Source organism: Schistocerca piceifrons, chromosome 1 (assembly GCF_021461385.2).
Source record: "Schistocerca piceifrons isolate TAMUIC-IGC-003096 chromosome 1, iqSchPice1.1, whole genome shotgun sequence".
Classification (NCBI taxonomy): domain Eukaryota; kingdom Metazoa; phylum Arthropoda; class Insecta; order Orthoptera; family Acrididae; genus Schistocerca; species Schistocerca piceifrons.
In genome coordinates this window covers 282,038,868-282,058,204 of record NC_060138.1, presented here as the reverse complement: position 1 = coordinate 282,058,204, position 19,337 = coordinate 282,038,868, and the positions used below count along the sequence as shown (strand labels likewise).

General features: G+C 39.8%; 1 protein-coding gene across 2 annotated transcripts in view; it reads right to left on the bottom strand.

Annotated features, from left to right (window-relative positions):
* Nucleotides 1-19,337, bottom strand: part of LOC124776928 (citramalyl-CoA lyase, mitochondrial-like) — a 199,440-nt gene that overhangs the window by 65,236 nt on the left and 114,867 nt on the right. For both annotated transcript variants that reach the window (XM_047252534.1, XM_047253289.1), the window contains exons 5-6: nt 3,853-4,048; nt 3,625-3,738 (exon numbers count right to left, since the gene is read on the bottom strand). In XM_047252534.1, coding sequence (XP_047108490.1) covers nt 3,625-3,738; nt 3,853-4,048 — 310 coding nt within the window. The remainder of the gene's footprint in view (nt 1-3,624; nt 3,739-3,852; nt 4,049-19,337) is intronic.

Sequence of the window (19,337 nt, the reverse complement as noted above, 5' to 3'; positions counted from 1 at the left end):
ACTCTGCACTTGTCCAAGCCTTTCAGTCCCAACAGACAAGGTGTCCCACGCTGGCTCTCAGCAATGTGCAAGACCTGAAATCTGTCTTTAAGGCATAAAGGGTCAGCCATGTAACCAGTATTCATTTTTGTGTTCTGCCCAGAGATTCATGACAGCGACACCATTCACTATGCACTCTAAAGTAAATGTGAACTGGACAGGTCGACAGTATCGGAAGGCATTTATGAAATCAGGGTTCCCAAGGGACATCAGAGAAAATGGAGGTGCCACAGTTTTTGCCACGAGAGTGTCATCAGCACTACAGCCTAAATCCTGATGAATGCCCAATTCAGCTAACAACAGTTTCTAGGCATTGGCCAATTCACTTTGCATATGAACACAATAGATCGAGTTCTTGGCCTGAGCTGCCAGAGTTGGTGGTCGTGTGTGTGTGTGTGTGTGTGTGTGTGTGTGTGTGTGTGTGTGTGTGTGTTTTTCCTTTTCCAACAAAGGCTGTAAGCTTATGTGTAAGTGTTATTTAATTGTGCCTGTCTGCAACTTAGAATGTTATAGTTATGGTAAGTAGCAATCTATCTTTCCCTACATTGTTGATATCCCTACCTAGAGTTTCCAGTGTTTGATTTTGCCGAACAGCTTTTCTTCCATCCTACAATCCCATGATGTTTTCCTTTGTACTATTCTCTGCAGCATTACTCTTCTGCACCTGTTCTTTTTCTTCTTTCCTGTGTTTTTAGACTGTCCTCCAAACCGCATCTACTTCTAAGCCACACTGTTATCAATGATCATTCACGCACAACACAGTCTTCATGATCATGCGGAATGTTGATGCAGCATCTGATGCCTCTGGTTTTTTTCTCTGATAGTTGTAATTTTATTTATTACTACCGGTCCCACTTCACCCTTTGTCTTGACATACTTCAGCGTTTTGTTTTCCACACCTGTTCATGCCACACAAACTTGGATCTTCAACCTAACACATCCCCATTCCCCTCTCTTCCCTTGTTGCAACACACACACACACACACACACACACACACACACACTCTTCCGTATCGCACCCATTCCTTTTCTCCCACATTTCGGCGCATTTTTAAAGTATTTGCGTGTATTTTTACATAGTTTCATGGGGTTTTGCACATTTTTGCGTACTTGTGCATGTTTTTGCGTGTCTTTACATGTCTGTTCTCTATCCAGCTCCTCTAACAACCATCAAGACCTATTTGGCCCATTTCTGGGTTATTCCCATTTCCTTTACATCATTTCTGCTACAATGGACCCCTGCTACATCTTTCTGCAAAAAAGTGACATTCTGCCTGACCTGCCAGAGTTAACAGTCAATGTGTTTGGGAGGTGTGCTTTCTTGTGTAAACGAATGATGTGTGTGTTTCTCTTTTCTGACAAAGGCTGTGGCCAAAAGCTTATGTGTAGGTATCTTTTAATTGTGCCTGTCTGCAACTTGGCTGAAAGATTATGTGTAACTGTCTTTTATTGTGCCTATCTGCAACTCATCATGTTATCTTTATGGTAAGTAGCAATCTCTCCTATGCTACATTTTTTATATTCTTATCTGAAGTTTCCATTGTTTGATTTCATCACAGCCTATAGAGAGAGTCTAGACAGCAAGTACACTAAACAGCCTCATCCATCTGTTGCGAGCCCTATTGCCTCCTGAGTTGCCATAGATAAGCACTAATGTTCGGTGTCCCCAGTGAAAGGATATAAAATGTGATAAAAGATACCCACAGCCCATGGCCTTTTATGTGGTATACACTAAGGTGACAAAAGTCATGCGATAGCAATATGCACATATACAAATGGTGGTAGTACTGTGTACACAAGGTATAAAAGAGCAGTGCATTAATAGAACAGTCATTTGTACTAAAGTGAGTCATGCGGAAAGGTTTCCGATGTGATTATGGCTGCACAACAGGATTTAACAACTTTGAATGCAGAATGGTAGATGGAAATAAGTGTATGGAACATTCTGTTTCAGAGATCATTAGGGAATTAAATATTCCTCTCATTTTGGACAATGTAGCTGCCAACACCTTCATTTAATGACACAGATGAGTGGCATCTGCATAGGGTTCTATTGCTAACAGACTAGCAACACTGCATGAAATAACCACAAAAACCAATGAGTGACATTGGACAAACATATCTGTTTGGACAGTGCAGCAAATTTTGCTAATAATGGGCTATAGCAGCAAACAACCAATGTGAGTGGCTTTGTTAACAGCATGACATTGCCTCTACATGCAGCCCCTCTCCTCGTCTTGTGATGATATCACTTGGATCCTAGATTACTGGAAAAATGTGGCCTCATTAGATGAGTACCAATTTCAGCTGGTAAGAGCAGATAGTAGGGTTTGAGTGTGGTGCAGACCCAAGTTGTGAACAAGGCACTGTGCATGCTGGTTGTGACTCCATAATGGCCTGGGCTGTGTTTACATGGAATGGATTTGGTCCTCTGGTATAACTGAACTGGTCAGTTATTTACTATTTAAAACAGTCTTGATCACGATTTTTGCTAAATAAATCATGATCAAGACTGTTTTTAATAGTAAATATTTGTAAGACAATGATCACTGCCACTCCCATAATCTATTCAGAACTGATCAATGACTGGAAATGTTTATGTTTGACTATCTGAAGACCATTTGCAGCCATTCATGGACTTCATGATCCCAAGCAAAGATGGAATTTTTAGGGATGACAATTCACTATGTCACTGGGCCACAGTTGTTCGCGATTGGTTTGAAGAACATTCTGGACAGTTCAAGCTAATGGTTTAGCCATCCAGATTGCCCAACATGAATCACATCAAACATTTATATGGCATAATCAAGAGGTCAATTATTGAACAAAATCCTGCACTGGCAGCATTTTCACAATTATGGGTTGCTATAGAGGCAGCAGGATTTCTGCAGGGGACTTCCAATGACTTGCTGAGTCCATGTTAAGACAAGCTGCTGCACTAAGCTGGGAGGACGGAGGTCCAACAATATTAGGTGGTATCCCATGACTTTTGTCAGCTCAGTATGTACTGTATCCTTATCATACAGTCATGTGCCATAGTGTTGCCACTGCACATGTCATCACAATGTCTCATAGAAATTTTTTCCAGGTACACCATTTTCAAAAATGTGTCATCAGGTTTTAAGATATCTAAGTCACCAAGTTCAACAGTTTGTCATCAGTTTCAAAGGCAAGCTATCAGGATTGATGTATCAAGACAGTTATTTCAGATGTGTAAAATTCTGATATTATAATTCAATGGTTTAAAGTTAACCCTCAAGAAGACCTATTTACATTTCCTTAACACCACTCTTAATGTATTCTGCCACTTGTTTGGCCTCTTGAATCTTACAACTGTCTTGTCACACACTTGATTTTTTGAATACTAGGTATGTAACCTTGACTTTGCTAAATCATGTTAACTTTCTGACACACCACGATAATACTAGCATTATCTTGACTTGTTCCATATCCTGGAAGGTATTTATATTTAGATAATACTATCTATTATGACAGAATAAGAACTACAGTGCCACAACAGTAACGATAAATCACTTTCAGATTTTGTTTATTTACTCAATATAAAATAATACTTGTTTCACATACCTTTATAATTAATGTCAACCATATCAACTGCTTGAAAGTTGAAAGCTTTTGCTATTAACACAAGCCTCTGGCGAGCATACAGTATTTCATAACCATCATCTGAGCGTGAAATACCTGAAAGAATCAGAAAACATCATTAAAATTGTGAGAAAGTAAATTACAGAAAATAAATGTATGCAATATGTTAAAGACAGGTTTTGTACATCTATTTAAAATTTTATGTTTTACCAAGATCAGCGCACAAGTCATCACTTCCAATGATCAATGCAACAGGTAAAAAACATGACTTTTCAGCCAGTTCAATAGATTTTTGACATATTGTGGGTAAGTCCATTATTCCTTTGGCTGATTCAATAAATAAGATTAAGTTCATCTTTATTTTATTCCTCTCATCTCCTATGATTACACTTAGTTTGTCTGCAAACTGTTGGAGAATATTAGACATCAGTAAATTTAAATTATATTACACACAAAAATCTTTTTCTAAGAAGTACAGTACTGATAAAATAATTGTAAACATGACTGTCAATGTTATATATAAAGAAGGAAAAGGATATATTGATTAAATCTATCCTCTGCAACAGCATAAACTGAACAAAAGATATAATGTGCAAGATAACAACAAAATCTGCTTTTTTGCACTATTAAAAATTACAAAGCATGTTGCAGAGGGTATTTTTTTTTACTAAACTATATATTACTGTTTTTTTCTGTTCAATTTGGGGATTGAGTATAGAATTAATGATTGTAGGCAAACCCATTATTCCGCGAGAGCTGTTACTGCAGTCTGATTTGAAGTATGAGGGGCAGTCAATTAAAAACTGAACCTGTCGCAGCGGGACCATGGAATGGTTTCCTTCAAAAGTAATCACAACATGCATGAATACATTTATCTCAGATAAGATGATAAATTCCTATTTTATAGAATATGGCCGCAGACAGTTCCACAACTGCATCAACTCTTGCACTTCCTCGTCCAACTGAAATCAACATCCATGTGTCTTTCTTCAGGTCACCAAAGATGAAAAAGTCACATGGTGAAAGATCTGCTTGTATGGAGGATCTTCCATTGTGTCCCAACCAAATCACTGAAGTGTAGCCTTCATCCAATTGGCAATGTGAGTGTGGGCATTGTCATGCAACAATATGATTCATTCTGATAGCTCCAGCATTTGCTTGACGTGATTTAGGGAAACTAAAGAAAACCTAAATCAGGATGGCTGGATGAAGATTGGAGCTTCCACCCTCCCAAATAAATGGCCAGTCTGTTTAAAACAGTGCTACCTTATTCACCTTGTCCCTAGTGTACAATACTTTCTTTTACAAAGAAGTGATTTAATAACGTTTCTATTTTGTGTGCTACAACTTCCCATATATTCGCCAGGAAAACTGAGTCAGCACATCTCTGTAATGAGTGAGATGATGATCTCAGAAAGAGGAGGATAAGTTGTTAGTATTGTACATTTGGGTGTAGATTTTTTAAGAAAAGAATAGAAAGCAAAAAACATAGTACAGTATGAGAGAGCTTTGTGAAATGATAGTTAATAGAAAGCAAAAAACATAGTACAGTATGAGAGAGCTTTGTGAAATGATAGTTGTTTTATTATTGTTATTATTATTTATTTGTTTTACATTTTTTACCAAACTCATGCTGTGTGTACAACATTTTGCTTAACTGGAACTTTTGAAATGCCTTTCTAAATAGGTTTTTTTTAGTAATCTCTTTACAATCTCCTTGGGCAATGTATCATACAGTTTTATTTCTTGGTACAAAAAATTCTATTTTTAGTTTTATGGTTATTCTTTCCTGGTAAATGTAAGCTAAGTCTATATCTTGTTTCATGGTTATGGAAGGAGCAGCAGTTTGTGCTGTAATTATCAATGTCATTTTTAATGTGTACAACTGATTGGTAAATTATTCACATTGTGTAGTTGAAATCATCAGTGTTTCGAACAGATCTTTACAAAGGGCTATAGGTAATTTCCAAGATCTCTTGCAAGCAATATACAAATAGCCATACTGTAGGTGCAACAACAATGGAGGGGTAACTGTTGAGAGGCCAGACAAACGTGTGGTTCCTGAAGACGGGCAGTAGCCTTTTCAGGAGTTGCAGGGGCAACAGTCTAGATCAGGCTGTTCGAACCAAGCTCCAGGGAGCTGGAGCGCTCACTGCAGCAGCTCGGAGCCCACGTGGAGGGGGAAAGCGAACTCACTGCCCCCTGACAGCATACAGCCGCAACTGACGCAATAATCCATGTTCAATGACAGCTATGACTAGCCACGGGAGCCCTGTACCTCTATTGGAGGATACCTTTCTATTCATTGAGAGGGATGGTCATCCGCAGAGTATTGTATGTCATAAGGTATTTAATTCTGCGAAGAGGTACAGTATCCAACGACATTATACACGTCTTCACGCAGCGCACTATGATCAGGTAGAAGGCATTGCACACAGAGAACTGGTAGCCAGGCTTAAGAATGACATACCAGGGGATGTAAGTTTAAAAACAGTTTCGTAATATGGAAGGTATCAAAACATGCAACATAGTTCGTGTTCTGTAATGCTTTTATAATTTTCAGGTGAATGAGAGCGGAGAAAACACTACTGAATCTGCAATTCGAGCAAGCTTCAAGGTCGCTCACATCATTGCGATGAGTGGCAAGCCGTTTTCGGTGGGACCACTCGTAAAATCATGCATGGTAGCAGTTGCAGAATGTTTGTTTCCAAGGGAGGTGCAGGCAATTGAAGGGGTTTGCCTGTGGTAGCAAACAATGTCTCGTTGAATCCTGAACATGGCAGCAGATTTAGAGACACAGCTCAGGAAAAAGGCAGAGAGCCTTGTTGCATTTTCGCTAGTACTTGACGAAAGCACCGACATATCGGACTGTGCTCAGCTTGCAGTCTTTGTGCGTGGTGTCGACATGGAGCTGCAAGTAACTGAAGAACTCTTGGATGTGGTACCACTCGATTACACTGCAACAGGACGTGACATTTTTGAAGCTGTTTGTGAATCAGTGGACAATATGAATTTGCCATGGGATAAGCTCCATTCTGTAACAACAAACGGTGCACCACAAATGATCGGGCGTCATCAAGGTTTTGCTTCTCGTTTGAAAAATAAACTCAGGGACGAATTCGAGAAAGACATTTAGACTCTTCATTATTTTATTCACCAAGAGGCACTGTGTGCTGAAACAGTAGAGCCAGGTGGCGTAATGAAATATGTCGCGAAGTGTGTGAATTTTGTGCAGCTTCACGGTATGAATAATCGCCAATTCAAAGGATTCCTGAAAGATATGGAAGCGGAGTATGGGGATATACCTTACCACAGTACAGTTCATTGGCTGAGTCAGGGAAAAGTTCTTGATGTTTTCTTTACCATTTGTGAGGAAATATCCCTTTTTCTCTAAATGAAAGGGGAAGAAATGCATTGTCTGAAAGATATAAAATGGATATCAGACCTGGCGTTCCTAGCTGACATAACTATGCATCTGAATGATTTAAATCTGTCATCGAGGGCAAAGGGCAGCTAATCGTTGACATGCATGACCAGATCAAAGCATTCATGGAAAAGTTACGTTTATTTGAGAGGCAGATGAGTAATGGACATTTAACGTTCTTCAATCGTCTTGCTTCTTTAAAACTACCTGAAGGTACTACTTTCGGTGATTACCAAGCAAAGTTAAAGCAGTTCATCACATAGTTTGAAACACAATTCTGAGACCTCACTAGTTTGGAAATGGAGCTTAAGGTGTTCAACACTCCTTTTTCTGTTTCCCCTGATGACTTGTCATCGTCACTTCAATTGGAGATTATTGATTTGTAAAATTCAACTTGTTGAAAGAGAGGTACTACATACAACACGTTGGATTTGTCACGATGATATCATTCATTACAGCAAAAAAACATTTCCCAAGCTGCACAACAATGACACTCAGATCATGTGCATCTTTGAATCGATGTATTGTTGTGAGCAGCTTTTCTCAGCAATGAAAAGAGTAAAAAGTAAGGAACGATCATTTCTTAAGGATGCAACAATGAAGGCCATCCTCCGCATTAACGCTGCGAACACTTTGACGCCTGATATTTCCGATCTTGTAATGAAAAGAAAATGTCAAGCTACAGAGGCCCAATAAATTTCTTGTAAAACAGTTGTTTCTTATTTCCTGAACATTGTATTTCCTGGTGTAGCATGTCACCACATCTTAGCAGCTAAGAGTATGAGGTTGTCGATCTTGTAAGACGCAGCTGGCACATCAAAACGCTTGCCTTGCTGCCTGCCTCAGCCAGCCATGCCACGTGCCGGACCACTTGAATGGTCACTGTGAGCGACCCGGCTTCCTGGAGCAGGGAGCGCTCCGCAGCTCCCAACGGAGCCGCCGAGCTGGAACAGCCTGGTCTAGATGATTGACTGATCTGGCCTTGTAACACTAACCAAAATGGCCTTGCTGTGCTGGTACTGCTTCCCGAAGGCATGCAGCTTTTTCCGTATGGTTAAATGATGATGGCGTCATCTTGGGTAAAATATTCCAGATGTAAAATACTCCGACATTTGGATCTCCAGGTGGGGACTACTCAGGAGAATGTCGTTATCAGTAGAAAGAAAACTGGCGTTCTACGGATCGGAGCCTGGAATGTCGGATCCCTTAATCGGGCAGGTAGGTTAGAAAAATTAAAAAGGGAAATGGATAGGTTAAAGTTAGATATATTGGGAATTTGTGAAGTTCGGTGGCAGGAGGAACACGACTTCTGGTCAGGTGAAATCACAGCTATAAATACAAAATCAACTAGGGGTAATGCAGGAGTATATTTAATAATGAATAAAAAAAATAGGAGTGTGGGTAAGCTACTATAAACAGCATAGTCAATGCATTATTGTGGCCAAGATAGACAAGAAGCCCACACCTACTACAGTAGTACAAGTTTATATGCCAACTAGCTCTGCAGATAATGGAGAGATTAATGAAATGTATGTTGAGATAAAAGATATTATTCAGATAGTGAAGGGAGATGAAATTTCAATAGTCATGGGTGACTGGAATTCGATAGCAGGAAAAGGAAGAGAAGGAAACATAGTAGGTGAATATGAAATGGGGGTAAGAAATGAAAGAGGAAGCTGCCTGCTAGAATTTTGCACAGAGGATAACTTAATCATAGCTAACACTTGGTTCAAGAATCATGAATGAAGGTTGTATACATGGAAGAGGCCTGGAGATACTGGAAGGTTTCAGATAGATTATATAATGGTAAGACAGAGATTTAGGAACCAGGTTTTAAATTGTAAGACATTTCCAAGGGCATATGTGGACTCTGACCACAATCTATTAGTTATGAACTGTAGATTAAAACTGAAGAGACTGCCAAAAGGTGGGAATTTAAGGACCTGGATAAACTGACAGAACCAGAGGTTGTAGAGAGTTTCAGGGAGAGCATTCGGGAAAGATTGACAAGAATGGTGGAAAGAAATACAGTGGAAGAAGAATGGGTAACTTTGAGAGATGAAATAGTGAAGGCAGCAGCAAATCAAGTTGGTAAAAAGATGAGGGCTAGTAGAAACCCTTGGCTAACAGAAGATATATTGAATTTAATTGATGAAAGGAGAAAATATAAAAATGCAGTTAATGAAGCATGCAAAAAGGAATACAACGTCTCAAAAATGAGATTGGCAGGAAGTGCAAAATGGCTAAGGAGGGATGGCTAGAGGACAAATGTAAGGATGTAGAGGCATATATCACTAGGGATAAGATAGATACTGCCTGCAGGAAAATTAAAGAGACCTTTGGAGAAAAGAGAACCACTTGTATGAATATCAAAGGGTCAGATAGAAACCCAGTTCTAAACAAAGAATGGAAAGCAGAAAGGTGGAAGGACTATATATAGAGGGTCTATACAAGGGCAATATACTTGAGGACAGTATTACGGAAATGGAAGAGGATATAGATGAAGATGAAATGGGAGATATGGTAGTGCGTGAAGAGTTTGACAGAGCACTGAAAGACCTAAGTCAAAACAAGGCCCCGGGAGTAGACAACATTCCATTATAGCTACTGATAGCTTTGGGAGAGCCAGCCCTGATAAAACTCTACCATCTGGTGAGAAAGACAGGTGAAATACCCTCATACTTCAATAAGAATACAATAATTCCAATCCCAAAGAAAACAGGTGTTGACAGATGTGAAAATTACCAAACTATCAGTTTGATAAGTCACAGCTGCAAAATACTAACACGAATTCTTTACAGACAAATGGAAAAAGTGGTAGAAGCCGACCTCGGGAAGATCAGTTTGGATTCTGCAGAAATGTTGGAACATGTGAGGCAATACTGCCCCTATGCCTTATCTTAGAAGACAGATTAAGGAAAGGCAAACCTACGTTTCTAGCATTTGCAGACATAGAGAAATCTTTTGACAATGTTGACTGGAATACTCTCTTTCAAAATCTGAAGTTGGAAGGGGTCAAATACAGGGAGCGAAAGGCTATTTACAGTTTGTACAGAAATCAGATGGCAGTTATAAGAGCTTAGGGGCTTGAAAGGGAAGCAGTGGTTGGGAAGCGAGTGAGACAGGGTTGTAGCCTATCCCCGACATTATTCAATCTGTATATTGAGGAAGCAGTAAAGGAAACAAATGAAAAATTCAGAGTAGGAATTAAAATCCTTGGAGAAGAAATACAAACTTTGAGATTTGCCGATGATATTAAAGTTCTGTCAGAGACAGCAAAGGACCTGGAAGAGCAGTTGAACAGAATGGACAGTGTCTTGAAAGGAGGATATAACACGAACATCAACAAAAGCAAAACGAGGATAATGGAATGTAGTCAAATTCATTCGGGTGATGCTGAGGACTGAAGACCACAACAACAACAATAACAGATAGCTGATGAAGGACAGTCTATTTCACTCTGCCCAGGTTTTCTGTGGTTTCCCTTAGGGCCCCCATCTGAATGGAGAGTGACAAAAAGTACATGTCTCCAGCTTTAATTCTTACAGACTATCCTTGCTAAAATAAAATATACTGTTTAAATATATGTACCAGTGACATTGCAATTTTATAACCTCGTTGAACTGTGTAAAGGGTTTTGATGTAAACTCAAAGTACGAGACAATCATAGAAATCTACAACTGAAATTATGTTACATATTGTGATGCGAAGTGAAAAGTTTAGTGAAAGTGCTTCATGTGACGTAATGTGGAATGCCATGCCCGGATATTGGAACATGTGACCATGGCATTCCAGGGTGCCTTATGATGTCCAATCGCCCAGATTATGAGAACTATAAATTATTTAAAAAAATTCCACAATATTAAGCAATTATATTTGTCATATGTAAAAGAAAGTATACTGAAAGTCGAGGAATAATGTGATTACAAAGAAAAATTATTATCTGTAACAGAAATATTATTATTATCTTTGTTCTTTTTGGCATTGGCGTGAAACAAAAAGCGCCGGAAACTCTCTTGCTTTGTCTTCTTCTGATAGGACACCATTGTGCGCAATCTACATAATAAGGTGTGTATCTGTTTCATTATTTGAGCGGTGTGCTCCAATACATGTCTAAAGTATTGCTCTTGTTAATTTTAACTGTAACCTGCACTACATATCCCGTTTGCTTGTCCCATCATTTTTAAAGAATTTCAGATGCCGCACTGGCAGCAAACTGAACATCGCTGGATGGCAGTAATTGGCCGCCATTAAGCAGCAATTTCAAATTATCTTAATTATTATCCTGTTCTTTCCACAGGTGATGCTAGAGATTGGCAATATTATTTCTTTCATTTATGATCAATAAAAAACAGATATTTTCAAAGTACTTGATGATTTATTCAGACGATTTATGTTACATGCAATAGGATATCAGTATGGAATCTGTAACATGGTAATGAGGAAATTAATGTTATGCTACTGTCATGATGGGTCTGTAAGATGAGTTTATAGTTAATGATGATTTTTATTGATGAACGGTAAGATAAGAATATTTTGTGAAAGTGGGAATTAAAGAAAATGTATTATGGTTTTATGATGAGGATAAAAAAATTTAAATTTTTTTGCATGAATGAGTCAGGCTGAGAAAATATTACTATAGTCAGCCAATGTTAGCAATACCAAAACATCTAGTGCTTTAGTGAATAAAAAACGGTTATGGAATTTAAAGGTGAGAAGTTTATAAGCTTTATCAGTTCAGTTATTATTATGGTGTCTTTGTGAGGGAAAGGCATAATGGAGAGTGTTGTTTTTCAGATCTATTCAAAGTTATTGATAAACATATTTTTCTTGGTTTATAACACACGCTGTATTATTATGAATAGAACACAAGGATTACAATGCAGAGCAATTTTTCTATTTGAGGTATATTGTTGATTTATGTGGTTTTATGGAATATTTTGTGATGTTAATAAGGTTTATGTTGAGATGAAGTGCTGTGAGAGATGAAGGTTTATTGTATTGTGAACTATACATCTACATCTACATCTACATCTATACTCCGCGAGCCACCTTACGGTGTGTGGCGGAGGGTACTTATTGTACCACTATCTGATCCCCCCTTCCCTGTTCCATTCACGAATTGTGCGTGGGAAGAACGACTGCTTGTAAGTCTCCGTATTTGCTCTAATTTCTCGGATCTTTTCGTTGTGATCATTACGCGAGATATATGTGGGCGGTAGTAATATGTTGCCCATCTCTTCCCGGAATGTGCTCTCTCGTAATTTCGATAATAAACCTCTCCGTATTGCGTAACGCCTTTCTTGAAGTGTCCGCCACTGGAGCTTGTTCAGCATCTCCGTAACGCTCTCACGCTGACTAAATGTCCCCATGACGAATCGCGCTGCTTTTCGCTGGATCATGTCTATCTCTTCTATTAATCCAACCTGGTAAGGGTCCCATACTGATGAGCAATACTCAAGAATCGGACGAACAAGCGTTTTGTAAGCTACTTCTTTCGTCGATGAGTCACATTTTCTTAGAATTCTTCCTATGAATCTCAACCTGGCGCCTGCTTTTCCCGCTATTTGTTTTATGTGATCATTCCACTTCAGATCGCTCCGGATAGTAACTCCTAAGTATTTTACGGTCGTTACCGCTTCCAATGATTTACCACCTATGGCATAATCGTACTGGAATGGATTTCTGCCCCTATGTATGCGCATTATATTACATTTATCTACGTTTAGGGAAAGCTGCCAGCTGTCGCACCATGCATTAATCCTCTGCAGGTCTTCCTGGAGTACGTACGAGTCTTCTGATGTTGCTACTTTCTTGTAGACAACCGTGTCATCTGCAAATAGCCTCACGGAGCTACCGATGTTGTCAACTAAGTCATTTATGTATATTGTAAACAATAAAGGTCCTATCACGCTTCCTTGCGGTACTCCCGAAATTACCTCTACATCTGCAGATTTTGAACCGTTAAGAATGACATGTTGTGTTCTTTCTTCTAGGAAATCCTGAATCCAATCATAAACCTGGTCCGATATTCCGTAAGCTCGTATTTTTTTCACTAAACGTAAGTGCGGAACCGTATCAAATGCCTTCCTGAAGTCCAGGAATACGGCATCAATCTGCTCGCCAGTGTCTACGGCACTGTGAATTTCTTGGGCAAATAGGGCGAGCTGAGTTTCACATGATCTCTGTTTGCGGAATCCATGTTGGTTATGATGAAGGAGATTTGTATTATCTAAGAACGTCATAATACGAGAACACAAAACATGTTCCATTATTCTACAACAGATTGACGTAAGCGAAATAGGCCTATAATTATTCGCATCTGATTTATGACCCTTCTTGAAAATGGGAACGACCTGCGCTTTCTTCCAGTCGCTAGGTACTTTATGTTCTTCCAGCGATCTACAATAAATTGCTGATAGAAAGGGGGCAAGTTCTTTAGCATAATCACTGTAGAATCTTAAGGGTATCTCGTCTGGTCCGGATGCTTTTCCGCTACTAAGTGATAGCAGTTGTTTTTCAATTCCGATATCGTTTATTTCAATATTTTCCATTTTGGCGTCCGTGCGACGGCTGAAGTCAGGGACCGTGTTACGATTTTCCGCAGTGAAACAGTTTCGGAACACTGAATTCAGTATTTCTGCCTTTCTTCGGTCGTCCTCTGTTTCGGTGCCATCGTGGTCAACGAGTGACTGAATAGGGGATTTAGATCTGCTTACCGATTTTACATATGACCAAAACTTTTTAGGGTTCTTGTTTAGATTGTTTGCCAATGTTTTATGTTCGAATTCGTTGAATGCTTCTCTCATTGCTCTCTTTACGCTCTTTTTCGCTTCGTTCAGCTTTTCCTTATCAGCTATGATTCGACTACTCTTAAACCTATGATGAAGCTTTCTTTGTTTCCGTAATACCTTTCGTACATGATTGTTATACCACGGTGGATCTTTCCCCTCGCTTTGGACCTTAGTCGGTACGAACTTATCTAAGGCATACTGGACGATGTTTCTGAATTTTTTCCATTTTTGTTCCACATCCTCTTCCTCAGAAATGAACGTTTGATGGTGGTCACTCAGATATTCTGCGATTTGTGCCCTATCACTCTTGTTAAGCAAATATATTTTCCTTCCTTTCTTGGCATTTCTTATTACACTTGTAGTCATTGATGCAACCACTGACTTATGATCACTGATACCCTCTTCTACATTCACGGAGTCGAAAAGTTCCGGTCTATTTGTTGCTATGAGGTCTAAAACGTTAGCTTCACGAGTTGGTTCTCTAACTATCTGCTCGAAGTAATTCTCGGACAAGGCAGTCAGGATAATGTCACAAGAGTCTCTGTCCCTGGCTCCAGTTCTGATTGTGTGACTATCCCATTCTATACCTGGTAGATTGAAGTCTCCCCCTATTACAATAGTATGATCACGAAACTTCTTCACGACGTTCTGCAGGTTCTCTCTGAGGCGCTCAACTACTACGGTTGCTGATGCAGGTGGTCTATAGAAGCATCCGACTATCATATCTGACCCACCTTTGATACTTAGCTTAACCCAGATTATTTCACATTCGCATTCGCTAATAACTTCACTGGATATTATTGAATTCTTTACTGCTATAAATACTCCTCCACCATTGGCGTTTATCCTATCCTTGCGGTATATATTCCATTCTGTGTCTAGGATTTCGTTACTGTTCACTTCCGGTTTTAACCAACTTTCCGTTCCTAATACTATATGCGCACTATTTCCTTCAATAAGAGATACTAATTCAGGAACCTTGCCCTGGATACTCCTGCAGTTTACCAATATTACGTTAACTTTTCCTGTTTTTGGTCTCTGAGGACGGACGTTCTTTATCAACGATGATAATGTCCTCTCTGGTAAGCCGTCAGGTATTTTATCGTTTCGCCCAAGGGGGGGGGTCCCTCTAACCTAAAAAACCCCCGTGTGCACGCCACACGTACTCTGCTACCCTAGTAGCTGCTTCCGGTGTGTAGTGCACGCCTGACCTGTCTAGGGGGGCCCTACAGTTCTCCACCCAATAACGGAGGTCGATGAATTTGCAACCATTATAGTCGCAGAGTCGTCTGAGCCTCTGGTTTAGACCCTCCACACGGCTCCAAACCAGAGGACCGCGATCGACTCTGGGCACTATGCTGCAGATATTAAGCTCAGCTTGCACTCCGCGTGCGATGCTGGTTGTCTTCACCAAATCAGCCAGCCGCCGGAAGGAACCAAGGATGGCCTCAGAACCCAAGCGGCAGGCGTCATTCGTTCCGACATGTGCTACTATCTGCAGCCGGTCACACCCAGTGCGTTCAATAGCTGCCGGAAGGGCCTCCTCCACATTACGGACGAGATCCCCCGGCAAGCACACCGAGTGCACACTGGCATTCCTCCCCGACCTACCCGCTATTTTCCTGAGGGGCTCCATAACCCGCCGAACGTTGGAGCTCCCTATAACTAATAGGCCCGCCCTCTGTGACTGTCGGGATCTTGCCGGAGAATCGGCCACTGGCCCAACAGGCGAGGCATCCTGTGGTGGCTCGGAAACGATGTCATCACCACTAGGAAGCACCCCGTACCTGTTGGAAAGGGGTAAGGCAGCTGCCACGCGGCCAGATCCCACCTTCGCCTTTCGGCCAGGCACGCGCGAGCCCACCACTGTCCGCCATTCACCCTGGAGTGATGGCTGACCGGTAAGATGCTCACTGCCGGAAGATGCAGCGACATCAGGGGTTCCATGTGATTCCAAGGCCACCGAAGTAGGCATAGGTCTCACCACAGTTGCCCCAACGCCACTACGAGCCGACGCCTGCGCCTCGAGCTCGATGAGCCTAACAGACAAAGCCTCCACCTGCCCCCGAAGAGTGGCCAATTCTCCTTGCGTCCGCTCACAACAACCACAGTCCCTACACATGACTATGTTTACCCTACTCTATACGGTGACAAATTCCCAAGATAATCTTCTGATGAGCTACTCTGATAATCAAGAAACACTCACTGAAATACGAGACGCGAAAACTACGCTAGGTTTTCCCAGAAAAACTATTTAAAAGCTAAGCGCAGCAAATAAGTACAAAAACGCTTTATACAAACAGTACTCGCTGCTGCTGGTGCTCTCGCTCTGGCTGTCACAAGACAACTGCTGATTCAAGTGACTAGTGGCTAACGGCCGCGAAACAAACAAAAGACGGTTTTAGGGCGCTTTCTGTTCTAAACGATCAAGAAAACACTAAGAAATCAAACACGAAAACTACGTAAAGTTTTATCAAGAACTGTTAGTTACTATGCAGAGCAGATAAACACAAATAGAATCCCTTCCTTAGTGGAAGGTCGTAAACAAAATGCAAAATAAACGCTTTATACAAACAGTACTCGCTGCTGCTGGTGCTCTCGCTCTGGCTGTCACAAGACAACTGCTGATTCAAGTGACTAGTGGCTAACGGCCGCGAAACAAACAAAAGACGGTTTTAGGGCGCTTTCTGTTCTAAACGATCAAGAAAACTCTAAGAAATCTAACACGAAAACTACGTAAAGTTTTATCAAGAACTGTTAGTTACTATGCAGAGCAGATAAACACAAATAGAATCCCTTCCTTAGTGGAAGGTCGTAAACAAAATGCAAAATAAACGCTTTATACAAACAGTACTCGCTGCTGCTGGTGCTCTCGCTCTGGCTGTCACAAGACATGAGTATGTGAAGTTTATGAGGTTCCTAATGATGTTAGGGAAACGAAATATTAGGGACTTATTGGTGTTCTGTTTTGTAATCATTGTTCTTTTATTTATGATGGTATGCTGTAGAAAATTCTGAGAAATGACTATAAGGAAATCACAAAAAATGATGTTGAGCATTGGCCTTTGATTATATGATAGATGTTTATGAAAGCTCGAGCTGTGTCCAATTTGTTGAAAATGCCTGAATTTTATTTAACATCTGCATGACCCCATAGCATTGGCATGAGAAAGAGTTAGTACTGATAGGAAATAACTTACAAATACTAAACACCTTGTTGCTGACTATAAATTATTAACACCTTGTGAAGTCATTTCCATGTTAATTTTAATCATAATGAACAGCACTTTAAAGCAGATTTCATTGGCATAATTTATAGCCAATATTTTTTTACTTAAGTAACTAAATAAATCAGTTTTTAAGAAAATATGTAAGTATGAGGTAATTGTCTCATCCTGCAACATAATTTGAAAGACTTGAAAAGCAATTTTTCATATGCTGTTGTATAATCCAGGGCTTCCCAACCTTTTCAGCTGGCGGACCCCTTCTTCAGTTGAAAATCCATGGCGGACCCCTAATCAGTCAAGAACACAGTAACTTTAAATTTCAGAGCGAAACCCATGGGAACTGAAAGCTTCTTAATCCAAGTGCCATGTTCCAATGACACCCCCCCCCCCCCCCCCCCCCCCCGAAGTATCAATAGTATTTGGTTTAGAGATGGATGAAAACAACTTGAAATTAACGATCCAATTTGAATTCCCACTGTATCCAGACACTTGCTAGTGGATTTACTCCCTTTTTTCAATGCACTATAGCCTGATTAAAATTACTTTGTAATTGACATTTCACATGTTGGAGCTGCCTTCCTCCAAGAGCAATCAATGTCACGTCCAAACTGTTCACTGATTGGTCGACAAAGCTCGCTCCGCGCATGCGTAAAAGGTTTCAGCACATCTAGCGCCGTGAGCCGGCGCATAAGTGACCCCCGTATTGTTGCAAAACAGTTGATCAGAGAAGCCGCATTCTCCGGCACTAAAATGTGTATGCGTTCTCACTTAGGAACCGCAAAGGCTGCTTGGGAATACGACCTGAAATAAAAGTAAACATGTTTTTCATACGAAAAAAAAATAGTGATGAATTTGATTTTCACATCTTTATTCAATAATTTTACTCATTATTTTACACGATTTGGTGAAAGGTGGCTGCAGACCCCCCACAAAGAGTCGGCGGACCCCTAAGGGGTCTGCGGACCATACGTTGGGAAGCCCTGGTATAATCTATTATCTGTACAAAAACTAATGAATGCAAAATGTTTGTAGCAATCAGAGACTTAAGGACAAAATAAGTGACAACACAAATTGATAATTTTGCACATAGAATAGGTAGGGAGTTTACTGACTTTGGTAGGGACACCATTTCATGAGTGGCGCCTTCCCTAGTTGGGTGAATCCATTCCTAATTTCTAGTGCACTTTTAACTCTTTCCTGTCTGAGGTCTATCCTATTTATATCACCACAACTTCTGTGTATGATCCTACTGACAGTGCTACCCCTGTAGTATTCGCCATGTTAAGGGGAGGGGGGGGGGGGGGGGAGGAGGAAAAGTTCTCGCAAAATAGAACAAGAAATACTTTTTGTTATAGAATATTTTTATATCTGTGGTTCAATGTTCTGTATGAAAGGTAAACTTAAAAGTAGGACATTATATAATGTTGTTACAAAGATATTTCATTTGTATTATGAGAAAAAGGATTAAGTTCCTAACTAAGTGCATTGATTTTGAGGTAAATTTGGAAGTACAACATTGTAAAATGTTATTACAAAAACATTTCATTGGTGTTATGAGAAAAAGGATTAAGTTGCTAACTAAGTGCATTAATTTTGTTCTATGATCCAAAATATTTTGCTATATTTTCTTAAAAAAACTTCAGATAACTCTATATGGACTAAGATGTTTTCTTTTGGTCATAGGTAATACCAGTCAATGATATTTCACCTATTAAAGGCAGATAGGTACACAGACACTCTCATGAAATACAAGTTTTACTGTCATGTTAAAATGATAAAATCACTGTTACGTGTACCACCCTTCTGCTAGTTCTATACATGTTATACGATATTTGGTAATAATTTGAGAGCTACAGGATAGGTAAAAGGTCAGACTTTGAAACTGTTTTCAAAACTTTGTGATAAAATACCTCAGTAATGCAAAATTTTGTTTTTGACCTCATCTGAATGAAGTGATGATGCTAAGGAGGCAAAATGTTGTATTATCATGTAATGAAGAACCATTGCTTATTGATTTTTTGTACTCCAAAATTTGCTGGGATAATCAGTTTTATTACGTTGTATCAAAATTTTTTTCATCTTTTATGCTTTCAAAATTTTTGTGGAGCTATTGTAATAAAATTTACTATGGTGAGATAAATGTACTAACCAGTCTTGGATCATATGAAGTGAGTGATACTACACCAAAAACATAAAAACCAAAAATCTACTACTACATAGCTACGCGAAAATGTTTAAATGTCATTTATA